The sequence below is a fragment of the Schistocerca cancellata genome, chromosome 8 (assembly GCF_023864275.1).
Source record: "Schistocerca cancellata isolate TAMUIC-IGC-003103 chromosome 8, iqSchCanc2.1, whole genome shotgun sequence".
Lineage (NCBI taxonomy): Eukaryota > Metazoa > Arthropoda > Insecta > Orthoptera > Acrididae > Schistocerca > Schistocerca cancellata.
Window position 1 is genome coordinate 195,154,045 of NC_064633.1, and position 15,849 is coordinate 195,169,893.

Sequence of the window (15,849 nt, forward strand, 5' to 3'; positions counted from 1 at the left end):
CCTTACACACACTGTCCAGCAAGTGCAGCAAGGTGGACGTTCCCTGCTGTTTTGAGGTGGCATTACGTGGGGCTGACGTGCACCGCTGGTGGTCACAGAAGGCGCTGTAACGGGTGTACGATATGTGAATTCCATCCTCCCACCGGTAGTGCAACCATATCGGCAGCATATTGATGAGGCATTCGTCTTCATGGACGACAATTCATGCCCCCATCATGCACATCTTGTGAATGACTTCCTTCAGGATAATGACATCGCTCGACTAGAGTGGCCAGTATGTTCTCCAGTCATGAACCCCATCGAACATGCCTGGGATGGATTTAAAAGTGCTGTTTATGGACGACATGACCCACCAACCACTCTGAGGGATCTACACTGAATCACCGTTGCGGAGTGGGGCAATCTGGACAGACAGTGCCTTCATGAACTTGTGGATAGTATGCCCCAATGAATAGAGACATGCTACTGGGTATTAGAGATAACGGTGTGTACAGCAATCTGGACCACCACCTCTGAAGGCCTCGCTGTATGGTGGTACAACGTGCAATGTGTGGTTTTCATGAGCAATAAAACACACAGAAATGATGTTAATGTTAATCTCCAGTCCAACTTTCTGTACAGGTTCCGGAACTGAGGTGACGCAAAACTTTTTTTGATGTGTTTACAATAATCCCAACTGATTTACCCATTAATTTTAAGTGATTTTGATTCCCAATCAAGGCTTTGTCTGCAGTGAAGGAGGAAGTGATGGACAAAGAGAGGTTGGAGGAGAGATGGACAAAGAGAGGTTGGAGGAGGAAATGGGCAGAGAGAGAGGGGGGAAAATGTTAAAGTTATATATCCACTTCCCATACATACTTATCAAGTGCAAAGCATTGCTTGGTTCGCTAGTGAGTACACAAAGTACACTGATCTCACAGTAGGAGATTTTTCCTGATGATACACAGAAAAGTTTAGACAGCTTTAATCTCATCTCAAGTCGCAGCTTAAACTTGTGCTCTTGCTGAAGACACTGGACCCTAAAAATCTCCTCCTCTCCTGTATCAATTAATTTTAGCATTCATTTCTGATGCTAACTCTTTTGAATTAATTGAATAAACGATTTACAGTTGTAGAAGCAACAAACTATTCACTGCATTAAGCTGAAAGCAGTCAGTCAAAGCTGCAGCATAATGCTGATTTACTGAACTACTTCATATACACAGTGAGAAACCAGTAGTACAATGAACAGTGACTGACCTGCAGATGCTTCACAATGTTGACAACTTCTCTCGTAGAGTAAGGATACTGCACTAGGCCTTGGTCTGCCATGGAGCGCAGTTCCCCAAATGCCTTTACCAGACGATTAATGACAGCATCTGGGACATCTGGACCATACTGCTTCAGAAGAGCCCTTTCTGACTGGGGGCTGGGATTGTCCACTGCATGACAACTGAATAAGTCACCTGTCATAAATAAATGAATGCATGAAATGGTGACAGAATATACTTTTACTCTAGTACCTAAACTTTCAGCATAATAAAGAAATGAAAATATGTTTCCTCAAAACCAACTCCATGAACATCTGGCAGAGTCCTCAGTGGCAGCTAACTAACTTTAGTTCATCTCCCTATTCCCTAGAGACTGAAATGTAATGAGATGGAACTGATCCACTTCCTTTGATATCACTCCTAGCATCCATACTACATTTTTTTTTCTTTTCCTGTTATGAAATGTCAACTTTCTTTTATGATTCTTATTCTGGTTCCTATTGTTTAAAGTATAACTTACATTTAATTGATTATCATAGACTGAAACATTTTTAAATAAAAAATCATTTTTAGAATTTTGTACTGCAATTGGAACTCTTATACGAAGAGTTTCGTGTCTACCTGTCTGTCTGCTATCTGTCTGCCTGTCTGTCAAGATCCCTTTAGCTCAGGAACAGGTAGAGGATCCAGATGAGCAAAATATATCACACACTAAACTCTATGATCCCTTGGTAGTGAAAAAATTTACACTTCTAAGTCAATGCAATCAAAAGATACAGTAATTTTTTGGTACACACAAACTCACTCATCAAAAACTATTATGTGCTTCCTGTTGACCTACAAACCTGCGACCGTAGCGGTCGCGCGGTTCCGGACTGTAGCGCCTAGAACCACTCGGCCACCCCAGCCGGCGTACTGTGGGGAATTTGATCAGGTTTGCAATAACAGGTAGAGAGATTCATGAAGAAGGTTTATGTGTATAATTTACAAATAGTTCATGCTAACTGGCTGACCTATGATAAAGTGAAGTCCCCTGCAACTGTGAAAATGATGCCTTTGGCATCTAGCAAGGATAAGTGTAAGGCCACCCAACTACTGTGCCACACCAGCACTAAACAGTCATGTAAATATGACAAAAATAGAATTAAAAATGGTATTTACATTAAAGGTGAATAAGCAATGAGTTACATGGAATCGTAATGGTTCTAGTGAAATGAAGCAACTCTTGACAACAGAGAAGCTTATCATTTAAATCACTTATAATTATTTGACATACAATTAAAAATCATCTGTGAGTCTGTGCACCTTATCCCAAAGATAGATTTTATGCAGTGGAGCTTTGTACTACTGTCATGAACAGCCACTAGTTGACTGATGTATTCAGTGTGTAGACAAGGTAGTATTACTGAAGAGGTGTGGGAAAGCATTATAGAACATCAGAGCCATGAAAGAAATGGACTTGGTAGCCTTGGTACTAGACAGGAATTTGAGAGTGAGCCTCCACATATTGCATAGCTAACTTGGTGTCAGGTGCTCATGTGCAGTAAAGAGATGGCGAGGGACCAGAGTTGCAGGGAAAATAATATGTTCAGGTAAACTGCATTCTTCACTTCTTCTATACAGATTCACCAATGTCATCAACAGATTGGTGGGGAGGTTCTGCTTGCAGAAATGCAGAAGTTTCTAAGATGACAGTATTGACAGCCTCAGAATTAATTTGTAGCAGTATTTGAGTATACTGATAGTTAGCATTTGTAGACTAGCTGATTTTATTGAAATATTTGAGAAAGTGATACTGGTTGAGGTGTTATTGCTAGAATAAACTAGCAATGGAACTTTAGTGCTGAACGCATCAGAAAATTGTAGGTAAGGCTTTCTCAGATGATTGAGTGAATTAATGCAGTGACTTCAAAGACAGATTGTGTTCAGGCTGAAACAAAAATGAATTATATCCTATGGTAGAAAAGATTTCAAAGACAGAATCTGTTAAGCTTGGTATAGATTCAACTACAAACACATTGGCTACCAATTATATCAATATGTAAGGGGATCACTGCTGTCAGCTGCAGTGGGACATTACCCAGAATCAGTGGCGACAACCAAAAAAGTCTACCAGACCAGCATTCGAATACGGGATCTCCTCCTTTCTACTTTTCTAGGCAGTTGCATTAATCACTGTGCCACCCAGGACACAGGGTTATTGCAACAACACAGACTACCTCAGCAACTTCCCAGCTGATCCAAATTCCTACTGAACACCACCTATCCACAGTCCCTGTTCATATACTCATTGTTCGCTACTCTGAGATTCCCACAAGAAGCAGATGTATTTGTGCATCCACACTGAAGAATGTGGAGCCATTGCCCAGCTAGGTATATAAATTATATATTTGTTCTTCTTCTGGTACAGACGTCGAGATACTGGGACAGCGTTGTTAGAGAGGCCATCGAAATTCGCACCAATGACGACCTCATAAACCGTGACTGTGGCTATAATCTTAGCAAGGCTTGAGAACCAGCGATTGGGTTAATCAAGAGTAAATCTAGCAAACGTATAGTTGTGACGACCACGGCGGACAGAGCCATCACACCGACGTCATCTCAGACGCCGTCGCAATCTGTTCCACCGCGCGACCGTGGCGCGGGGCGAGGTCGGCGGAGGGAGCGCGCCGCGGGCGGAGGGTATTTAAATCGGCCGCCGCTGCGACCGAACCCAGTTCCCTCTGAGCAGCCATAGTGTACGGATCTCCGTGCCGGCACGTTCACAGGAGCTCAGTCCGTCAGTTCACCTGATGATGGCGACATGTATGATCGCCGAAATATTGTGCCCGTTGGACACTATAGACCGGCAGCACACCCGAGGATATTTTGATTATCAAATACGCCGGGAGAAACTCAAGAATCACATCATACACCTTTACGGGGAGGAGATGTATCGCAGCATGAAGAAATTTGAAAAGTTGCACCACCGTAGATGTCGTTTGCTAAGTACTCTTGCCTTTCTAAAGAAATGTCGTTCCGAGAATGTTGTTCCAAATTTTGCTAAGGTTATGCATCACATCGATTCTGCAGCAGCTAAGAGAATCAAGAAACGAGCCAGCCTCGCATTGGTACGTGAGAGAGTGCAATTCACCCGCCTGAGCCTTGAGTTTATCTCACAGGAATTACTCAAACTACATTTGCAACTGGCTAGTAAGTTCACTTCTTTTTCCTGGGATTGGACTGATGGTGTCACCTGGGTGTCAGCTGATTCCGCCCATAAGAAGGCTATGGGACGTCAAACAGCTAAGTTCTCACGTCTCCTTGACAAACCATCTCTGCAGGTTCCGTGCAAGACTGTCATCAATTTGAGTGGCATGGTGTTGAGTGATGATGCGGTCTCGGTTTTGCAAAAAGGTCTCAACTTCGCTCCCACCCCCAAGTTCACTCCGGTCGCAGAAATTGTTAGTGCAGTTGAACAGGTTGCAGCTCGACTTCCGCCAGAATCAGCCGAGGAAATACATCGTGAAACTTGTCGTGCATTGACAAAATCCAAGCCCATGAAGTCAAATATCAGCAGTAAAGAGAGGGCGGCCATTCATGATCTGAGGGAGTGCTCTGAAATTGTTGTCTTACCGGCTGACAAAGGCAATGCTATAGTTGTTGTCTCCCATAAGGACTACACTGATAAGATGCAGAGCCTGCTAAATGACGATTCCTACCGGAAGATCAGCGTTGACCCTACAAAGAAGGTGGAGAACAAGATGAGGGCACTTCTCAAGGACGCAGATTTACCGGAGGGTGACGCTAAGAAATTGTTACCCCAAGGTCCGGTACCGCCTAGACTATATGGACTCCCGAAGGTTCACAAAGAGGGGGTACCATTACGCCCCATTGTCAGCAACATCAGGGCACCTACATATTTGTTGGCCAAATACCTGACGGGAATATTAAGTCCTTATGTGGGTAAATGCCCTCATCACATCCGTAATTCCGTGGATTTTGTTAAACGCCTTGATAGCTTCAGGTTGGATGAGTCAGATATCATGGTGAGTTTTGACGTCGTTTCCTTGTTTACGAGGGTACCCCTTCGAGAGTCACTAGAATTGATTAGTCAGAAGTTTGATGAGAAGACCACTCAACTTTTTAGGCATGTCTTGACTTCCACGTATTTTCTTTTTAATGGAGAATACTACGAACAAACGGAGGGAGTCACCATGGGTAGCCCACTCTCACCAGTGGTAGCGAATTTGTACATGGAGAACTTCGAGGAGGAAGCCCTGTCGTCATCCGTATGGAAACCTACTTGCTTTTTCCGTTACGTGGATGACACGTTCGTCATCTGGCCACATGGTATGGATAAACTCCTTGACTTCCTTACACATCTAAACTCCATACACCCCAACATCAAATTCACTATGGAGACTGAAACGGAGGGTAAATTACCTTTCCTTGACGTCTTGGTCAAGAGAAGGGCTGACGGCACCCTAGGTCATGGGGTGTATCGGAAGACAACGCACACTGATCTGTATTTGCACGCAGACAGCTGCCACCACCCTTCACAGAGGAACGGGGTACTTAAAACTCTAGTACATAGGGCGCGCACTATCTCTGACGCAGAGAGTCTACCCCAGGAATTGGAACACCTGAGAACTGTATTTCGAAAAAATGGGTACTCAGTGTGGCAGATTCAATGTGCTCTCTGCCCAACCACTGCAGCACAACCTGTTGAGATGGATGAAGTCACGAGGGAGGAGGAAGGCACTGCATTTATTCCATACACAGGCGCACTCTCAGGGAAAATCGCCCGCATTCTGAAGAAACACCAGGTCGGAACTGTGTTTTGTCCTCCAAATAAAACTCGTGCACTGGTGGGGAGCGCCAAAGATGACCTCGGTTTGAGGAAGGCCGGCGTGTACCAGATTCCGTGTCAATGTGGCAAGTCGTATATTGGTCAGACGATGCGTACCGTCGAGGATCGATGCCGTGAACACCAGAGGCACACTCGACTGATGTATCCGAGCAATTCGGCGGTCGCTGAACATTGTTTGTCGGAAAATCACGCCATGGAGTATGACCGCACGAGGATTCTGGTACAGACGTCGAGATACTGGGACAGCGTTGTTAGAGAGGCCATCAAAATTCGCACCAATGACGACCTCATAAACCATGACTGTGGCTATAATCTTAGCAAGGCTTGGGAACCAGCGATTGGGTTAATCAAGAGTAAATCTAGCAAACGTATAGTTGTGACGACCACGGCGGACAGAGCCATCACACCGACATCATCTCAGACGCCGTCGCAATCTGTTCCACCGCGCGACCGTGGCGCAGGGCGCGGATGGCGGAGGGAGCGCGCCGCGGGCGGAGGGTATTTAAATCGGCCGCCGCCACGACCGAACCCAGTTGCCTCTGAGCAGCCATAGCGTATGGATCTCCGTGCCGGCACGTTCACAGGAGCTCAGTCCGTCAGTTCACCTGATGATGGCGACATGTATGATCGCCGAAATATTGTGCCCGTTGGACACTGTTGACCGGCAGCACACCCGTGGATATTTTGATTATCAAATACGCCGGGAGAAACTCAAGAATCACAAGATACACTGGTGTCCAAAATTAAAGCAACAAAACCGAAATTTTGGAAGGTTGCATTTATTTTGCCACAAAACAGTATAATCAAATGATAGTAAAGTAGAAAAAATATAAAGAAAACAGAATTAAACAACTGCAACTTACATAACAGTAGACAAAAATATTCTTTGTTTTTTCCAACTTAACGGATTTACATGCACATTCCGACAACTGGTTAATGCACTATGTATGGGGTGTAACCAGTTCCGGCAGCAGTACAGGGCTGGCAAACAACAGGACATGCTGTGAACGATGTCATCAATCTCATGTTGAGGCAATAATTCCCATTCTTCCTGCACCGCTGTTCACAAGTCTTGGAGAGTGGTTGATGGATGCTGAGGTGATGCAACCCGTGTCCGTAGTGCATCCCAGACATGCTCTCTGGGATTCAAATCAGGAGAGAGAGAAGGCCATGCCATGCATGCAGTATTTTCCATTTCCAAGAAAACATAAACCATGCACACTCTAGGAAGTCAAGGATTATCATCCAGCAATACAAAGTCTGCACACACAGCACGTTGCAACAACTGCGCATGAGGTTCCAAGATCTCGTCATGATACTTGACAGCAGTTAAAACTTGCCGATTTAATGATACAATTTCACGAAGAGGTGTTCCAAGTGGTCAACGTAATCCCTGCCCACATCACATTAGGGATTGACCTCGATATCAGTCTCTTTCGACAATGATTTGGTCCCAAAAATCATGTTTTATATTCCCTCTAGATGTGAATCAATCGAGAGTCACTGTTCAGACCGAATTGGGACTCATCTGGGAAAAGAACATTAGCCTTTCGTGCTGAAAGCTCCACTCTAGACGTTCCCTTCTGTGAAGAAGCATCAGAGATACACATACAGCAGTCTCCGACAATAAAGGCCACTCTGCCAAAGCCTTCTGTACACCATTTGCTGTGCTACAACACATCTAATTGCTGTGCAGTACTAAGGCGGTACCATAATGCCCTCACAGGCAAATAGCGATCCTCTTTTTCTGATGTTACACTGGTCGGCCCCACCCTGGTCTTTGGGATACAGTTTCAATCTCTATAAACTGTCGCCACATCCGAAAAACAACAGAACAATTCACATTAAGCCATCGGGCCACATCAGTTTGCGACTGTCCTGCTTCTATTCTTCCCATGGCCCTCCACTGTAGACAGCCTGGTAGACATCCTCTCTGTGCCATACTGCACCGCAGTGGCTCTGTATACAACAACTGTGATGTGGGACTACCCGGCAGACACTATTCCATTTGATAGGTGCCCTGATGTCATCACTGGTCTGGTTGTTCATTGACCAGAATACCATATTCCACACAGGACACAATCGTACAGATATCTGTTGACAGTTTTATGATTATATCGTTAACTAGACACAGGATGGGGAAATACTGGATTGTTGCTTTAATTTTGGATACCAGTTTATTAAAAGGCAATGCACTGGCAGAGCTGTCATCTGCACTTCCGTGATTCATGTGAAATGTGTTTGACGTGATTATGGCTGCACAATGGGGATTAACAGACTCACAATGGGGACTGGCAGCTGGAGCTAGATGCATGGGACATCCCATTTTGGAAATTGTTAGGGAATTCAATATTCCGAGATCCACTGAGTCAAGAGTGTACTGAGAATATCAAATTTCAGGCATTACCCCTCATCACAGACAATGCAGTGGCCAACAGCAATCACTTAATGACCGAGAGCAGCGGCACTTGCTTAGAGTTGTCAGTGCTAAGAGACAAGCAACACTGAATGAATTAACAACAGAAATCAATACGGGACATACAACAAACATACCTATTAGAACAATGAGGCAATATTTGTCTTTAATCAGCTATGGCAGTAGACGACCAATGAGAGTGCCTTTGCTAACAGCATCTCTTCTGGGCTCATGATCCAATCAGTTGGAGCCTTGATGACTGGAAAACTGTGGCCTTGTCAGATAAGTCCCAATTTCAGTTGGTAAGAACTGATGGTAGGGTTCAGATGTGGTGCAGAACCCTCAAAGCCATGGACCCAACTTGCCAATAAGGCACTATGCAAACTGGTGGTGGCTCCATAATGGTTTGGGCTATGTTTACATGGAATGGACTGAGTCCTCTGTTCCAATTGAGCAGATCAGTGACTGGAAATGATTATGTTAGGCTACTTGGAGACTATTTGCAGTCATTCATGGACTACATGTTCCCTAACAACAATGTCATGTCACTGGCGCTGCAATTGTGTGCAATTGGTTTGAAGAACATTCTGAACAATGTGAGAGAATGATTTAGCCACCCACATGGCCCAATAACAATCCCATCAAACACTTATGGGACATAATGGAGAGGTCAGTTCACACACAAAATCCTGCACCAACGGCATTTTCATAATTATGGACATCTACAGAGGCAGCAGAGCTCAATATTTCTGAGGGGACTCCCAATGACTCGTTGAGTCCATGCTACATTGAACTGCTGTACTGTGCTGGGCAAAAGGATGTTTGACATGATATTAAGAGGCATCCCATGACTTTTGTCAACTCAGTGTAGTATGGACACCAGTAAACCTTGATAAATATAAATAGCTTAGATTGCCTGTGTAGTCAGTGACAGTTTAGGAGATAAATACTTAACAAGAAAGCAGGTGTCAGCTGAAGTAGGGAGTAAATTGATCCAAGTTGAAGAATATCACTATGAGGTAGCTGCCAAATGTCATGTACATCAAGAAAGGACTAAAATCAGATCAATTGATGGGAAGGAAAGAAAAGTATAGAAGATCTATACTGTAGAGCCAGAAATTTCCCATAACTAGTCCTAAGGACAATACATTTCTGCTATTATTTCTAAGAGCATTTCTGGGAACACTGTCACGGTCACAGCTAGAATGCAGAAAAGTTAGAATCTCAAAGGAGTTACTATGCAGTTGGGGCAAGCATGTGCTGCACTGAGTGATGTAGACCAATTGCAAAGATTTGGTAGATAAATCTAATCCAGAAGAAAGTTCCGTTGCTAGAGACACAGAAACATTTCCAATTAAGTTACTGGGTCCAGTTGAATATCATAGGGGATATAGCTGTCAGCCAGACTACTTTTAATTATATGTATACGGGTTGGACAGAAACAGTTTGAAATGCTTGTAAGGGTGTTACAGGGTAGGTTGTGGTGAAAAATCAGGGCCGGCACAAGGCACATGCGAAATGTGTGGCCGCACAGAGTGGCACTTTCTGAGGGGCAGAAAATCTGCCGCCCCCCCCCCCCCCTTTTTTAAAAGACAAACTGAACATTCATGCCCAAGAGGGGATTCGAAACCAAACCTCAGAGGGAGCGGCTTCGGGAACTGTGGCATGCCGCCTTGACTACCTGCCAGTGCCCCTGTTGAACAAGGGGAAGGAGGAGGACTAATTTCTTACTCGCCACTGTGGCGTCATGTTTACGCCGGAGGAACAGAGAGGGGGAAACAGTCTGGTGTACATGCCAGTATTCTTATGAGTGGAGTGCTGTCAGCCTGTTACGTGCCTTGCATTTACTCACAGCTAATTTTGCAGAAGAAGAAATCTAATTTGGAAATTCGAATGCAATGTTCGATACTGCAGTTACATGTTAAGCCTGAAGCAATTTTGCTAAGCCCTTCAATGGCAGTTTCCGAGTGTTTTATTCTTCCCGCATTATGGAAAAAAAATCGTTGACCATTACTACAGTTAAACATGTCCAACACCTACAATGGCTAGAAGTATTTTGAATGGGTAAATACGCTGCGAGTAATTACAAGGGATAAAGACATTGCTAATAAGCCTGGCATAAGTTGGGTTTTGACATATTTTTGACAATTTTTGCTATCCGTTTCTGAGTGATAGACGTTTTGGTTTTTGAGCCATGCATGAACAGTAATTAAACTCTGACTGGCACTTTTGTTTGGCAATACTACTCGCACACTATCACTTTGCCAACATTTATTTACTGTATAATGCGTGTGAATCCATGTTTCATCTTAGTAAACTACTGGTCGCTTTGATTCTGATGAAAACCTGAGAAAGAATGGTCTTTTAGCAACAATGCCCTCTCATTCGCACAAAACCAAATGTTAATTTTGACACCTTCTAAAACGAAAATCCATAGGCAGAACATTGCATCTAAGGATTTTATTGCTAGTTTTTAAGCTCATTTCTGTTTGACAAAAGTTGTGCAGTTTACCCAAAGTTCGTATTTCTTTCTATTGTTCATAATGCCATAGAAATGGCTGCCTGATAATACATTTATCCATATCATCAGTCAATACTTATTGGTGAGCTTCTTGCTTCTTCTTCTTTTTCTTGGGCATTAGTTTAACTGTAGCCTCGCTGTACCTCGTCATGTGACCTAGTTCCTGGCACTGCTGCATCACCACTTCGCCTTTACAGGCAATAGGTATTGTTGCGTTCTCTACAATGAAAACTACAGAATTCGTTTTGGTAGTTGGCCAAGGGAGTCAAGATTGGTCAGAAGCACTTTCATTGCCTTTCATAAGAACAGAAGAATTGGTGCATCTGAACTTCTTGCAACTTGGGATGTAATAGGTAAGTGCTTTTCATATAATGTACAATTAGTATTGCACATGCACGTTACTCATAAGTTAGAATTTTTCTCCTTCAAGATTGCAGAATAGGAAAATTTATTTTTCTTATGATCTGTTACTTCAAAAATTGTCAAGTTGGCAAATAAGCATGCGTCGTCCCAACAGCTAGAATGAAAATAAAGCGAAGAAAAGTGAAGTGATACGGCAATGACTAATTTGTTACCCCTTATTCCATAATCAGACACGAAAGAAGTGACACGTGGAAATTATGACAGATGTCGGGTGTCAGTTTTTTGAAATGAACAACTGAAGTGCAGTGAGTTAATATATTTCAACTAGAATTAGCACCCATCGATGCCCAGGTGTGTATTTATTGCATTATTATGTTACTCCATCTCCTTATTCTTCCTCTCTCCATTGTCTTCCGCCCCAGTCTTTGACCGTTTTACCTACATCTGTAGTGAAATTCGGCCTGAAATTCAATTTCACACGGCTCAATTCTTATGACTTCATCTCCTGAACAGTGTATCCTACAGTAATATAATTTTCCGTTTACATGCAGTGGAACATCAGGAAATTGTCTGCGAAGTGTGTTGCAAATAAAGTTAGTACACTGACATCAACAGTTAGTTTCACGTAATCGTTCTTTACAGGCTGAATCGAAACATGTCCGATGGTAGAAAAAGACTGTCTGGAACTGAATATAGGAAAAGATGGGTGCTGGAGAAAGATGACGATAAGAAGCAAATGGATGCACAACAACTTGGATCATCTATAACCAACAACATTCTATTAATGATGAAATCTGCAAAGTATTACAGTACAATTCTGGACTGCACACCAGATATTTCAAAAGTTGAGCAGATGACGGTTGTGGTACGTTTCGTCCAGGAGACAAGACTCGACGGGGTATACGATGTCCGGATTCGGGAGCATTTCTGGGATTTCTTCCAGTGCCCGATTCTTCAAGCTCCACTTTGACGCAGGTTGTACTCAAGTTCTTGGAAGATAAAAAAATCCTATTGTGTAATATGAGAGGGCAAGAATACGGCAATGGAGCAAACATGAAAGGAAAGAAGTCTGGTCTCCAGAAAAGAATTTCAGATATGAACAAGAGAGCATTTTATGTACCACATAGCAGTCACTCATTGAATCTTGTTGTAAACGATGCCGCTATGTCTTCTAAATATGCTGTTTCCATGTTTTTGACAGTAAAAAGCTTGTATGGCTTCTTCTCGTCCTCCATTCGACATTGGGATGTCTTGAAGAAGTATCTGCCTAACCTGTCGCTGAAGCCACTGAGCGATACTAGGTGGGAAAGTCACATCGATGCACTTACTCCCCTGAGGTTTCAAATTGGAGGTGTTTATGATGCACTGGTTCAGATATCAGAAGAATTCGATGGCTTGACCTCTCATGAAGCAACGACGCTTGAGAATCAAATAAAAAATTACACCTTTCTCACTTCTCTGGTAATCTGGTACGACGTTCTGCTTCACATCAGTGTAGTCAGTAAGACCCTCCAGATCACTGACATAAATGTTTCTGAGGCTGTGGAAATGCTTGAAAAAACAAAAGCATATTTTGAGACCTGCAGAATAGAAGAAAATTTGTGTCTTCCTTGACTGATTCCAAAGAATTGGCTACAGAATTAGAGCTAAATGATCTAACGTTACCACAGATAAGTGTTTCCTGGCGACCAAGTAAGAAGCCAATACACAATAGATGACCCATCAAAACGTTAAAAGACTGAATTCTACTATTATCTTTTAGATATAGTAACCACATCTTTGGATGAGATATTCAATCAATCGAAATCTCATTGTGATTATTTTGATTTTCTCTACGACATCGGCAAGCTGAAGAATGCACCTTCTGACAGCCTGGACACAAAGTGTAGAAACCTCGCAGCGATTTTGCAAGATTATGAGTCAAGTGAAATTGATGCACTGGAATTGAGGGAAGAACCAAAAGTGCTTTCAACATTGTTGAAACCTGGAATAGGTCCAAAAGAGACTCTGAAGTTTATAGGAAGACATAATTTTTGCCCTAATGTTAACATTGCTCTGAGAATTCTCCTAACACTCACAGTGACAGTTGCGAGTGGAGAGAGGAGATTCTCAAAACTGAAATTGATAAAGATATACCTTCGATCAACGATGAGCCAAACTTGTTTGAATGATCTTCCAACAATATCGATTGAGCATGAGCTTGCAGAGGACTTAAATTACACAGATCGTGTGAAAGAGTTTGCACAAGTGAAAGCCAGGAAGGTTCAATTTGTCTAGTATTTTTTAAAATTTTTATATTATGATCAGTGTCACGGTTATTTACTGTGTTGTTTCTCATTTTGTTCGACATTAAATAGTTATTGTAAATATTATTGTTCAAACCAAATTATTGTTAAATTGTAAATATATTTTGTTTCCTGTCGAATACAATATCTGTTCACAACCATTGAAAAATGTTTACTTACATTAACTGTAAGTTCATGCCACATGGGATTAGCCGAGCAGTCTAAGGTTCTGCAGTCGTGGACTGTGCAGCTGGTACCGGCGGAGGTTCGAGTCCTCCCTCGGGCATGAGTGTGTATGTTTGTCCTTAGGATAATTTAGGTTAAGTAGTGTGTAAGCTTAGGGACTGATGACCTTAGCAGTTAAGTTCAAAATGGTTCAAATGGCTCTGAGCACTATGGGACTTAACATCTGTGGTCATCAGTCCCCTAGAACTTAGAACTATTTAAACCTAACTACCCTAAGGACATCACACACATCCATGCCCAAGGCAGGATTCGAACCTGCGACCGTAGCAGTCGCGCGGAGCAGTAAAGTCCCATAAGATTTCACACACATATGAACACTTTTGTAAATTCACAAGGCTTATTAAAATTAGCTATATTTCTTCAATCAGGTTTGACTCCATTTTTGAGCTGGTGCCCAGCGACTGTTTTGTACAAATCTGTAGAGAATGTCACCAATCAGTCGCAATTTTTGTTTTTATTTTCCAGATCTACATAGATTTTGGGCACAGTGTGGCTATTCTCAATGTTTTGAGTTATGTTTACATCTATACTGTCATGCTGAATGTAACTGTTAACATGATGGTTTAGATGTAAGCACATATTAAAAGCTTTGACACTAGCCACATATTGGCTGAAACTTAGGTAGATCTGAAAAGTAAAAACAAAAATTGCGATTGATTGCTGCCATTTCCAACAGATTTGTTTAAATAAAATTCCACAAACGTTTTGGGGGAAAAAAAGAGAGAGAGAGACAGAGACAGAGACAGAGACAGAGAGAGAGAGAGAGTATCTCGCACGTGGCGGCACTTGGGCTCTTGCGCCGGCCCTATGAAAAATAATTGCTAAGAAAAAAATTCGATACATTGTGCCATTTCTGAGATAATTAGCATTTAAGTTAGCCAATCAGGCCATTGTGCATGCAAATTCAAGTGGCCTGCCAGAGACAGTGTCACCAAATGAGTTTTTTGTTTTGTTTCCTAAAACTGAACATGAACAAGAGTGTGATACAAAAATTGGACATGGGTAGGTAGCAGGAATTGAACCATAGCTAATGGCCTACCAGTCTTGTGTGATATCATCTATGTTATAAGAGCAACTAACACTATTTGTATTTGGTGACCTCTTGAATTTCCACACACAATGGCCTGACTGGCTAACTTCAATGCTAATTATTAACTTGGAAATGCTGTAACATATCGAATTTTTTCTTAACAATTATATCTCACCCTACAACATCCTAACAAGCTTTACAAACTGTTCATGATCACCTTGTATACAAATAAGTAGAAACATCTGGAGGCTGAGATAAAGAATAAATAGTTAATAATCCCACAACCCTGTGATGTTTCCCTTGGTTATTATTCTCTAAAGTGTTATTCTACTCATTGTCTTTTCTCTTCTTTCCTTTTCATGGTGATTAGTAAAAATAACAATTGTTCATTTGTCATGATTACCATCACTGAAATACTACCTGAACTTTGGATGTTCACAAAGCACAGAGATATGGTTCAACACAATGGAAGAATCAAATCCATATTACTACCGTAAAGAGGTAGGGAATGGGAACTTTATAATTAACAAATGAGAGCTGCATGAAGTGATGAAAATTCATGGTATTATGAAGGAAAGATCTGTGAGAGAAATAGACAACAGAGAAGCACTACATGAACAAGATTTGAGGAAAACACTAAAAGGAGAGTAGTGGACCCTGACTGTCATCAATAGAATGACTGCCAAGGATCATTGTTACAAATATGACAGCACTATTAAAAAATTGTCTTCTCAAGGAACACACAGAATGCACAAAAAAGATCTGTTAGCCCCAGGTTTCAATTGAGATACTTCAGATTATGTTTGAGGCATTAACTGATTCAGGGCGCAAGGTTAGCATTGCAAATAATGGTATCACTATAAGTAAAACAGAATATAAGTCTACA

The 15,849-nt window shown here is 42.2% G+C and overlaps 1 protein-coding gene across 1 annotated transcript in view; it reads right to left on the reverse strand.

Annotated features, from left to right (window-relative positions):
- The window catches only part of LOC126094492 (von Willebrand factor A domain-containing protein 8), a 268,216-nt gene that overhangs the window by 116,606 nt on the left and 135,761 nt on the right, over nt 1–15,849 (reverse strand). The window contains exon 18 of the mRNA XM_049908901.1: nt 1,240–1,445. Within this exon, the coding sequence (XP_049764858.1) occupies nt 1,240–1,445 (206 nt within the window). The remainder of the gene's footprint in view (nt 1–1,239; nt 1,446–15,849) is intronic.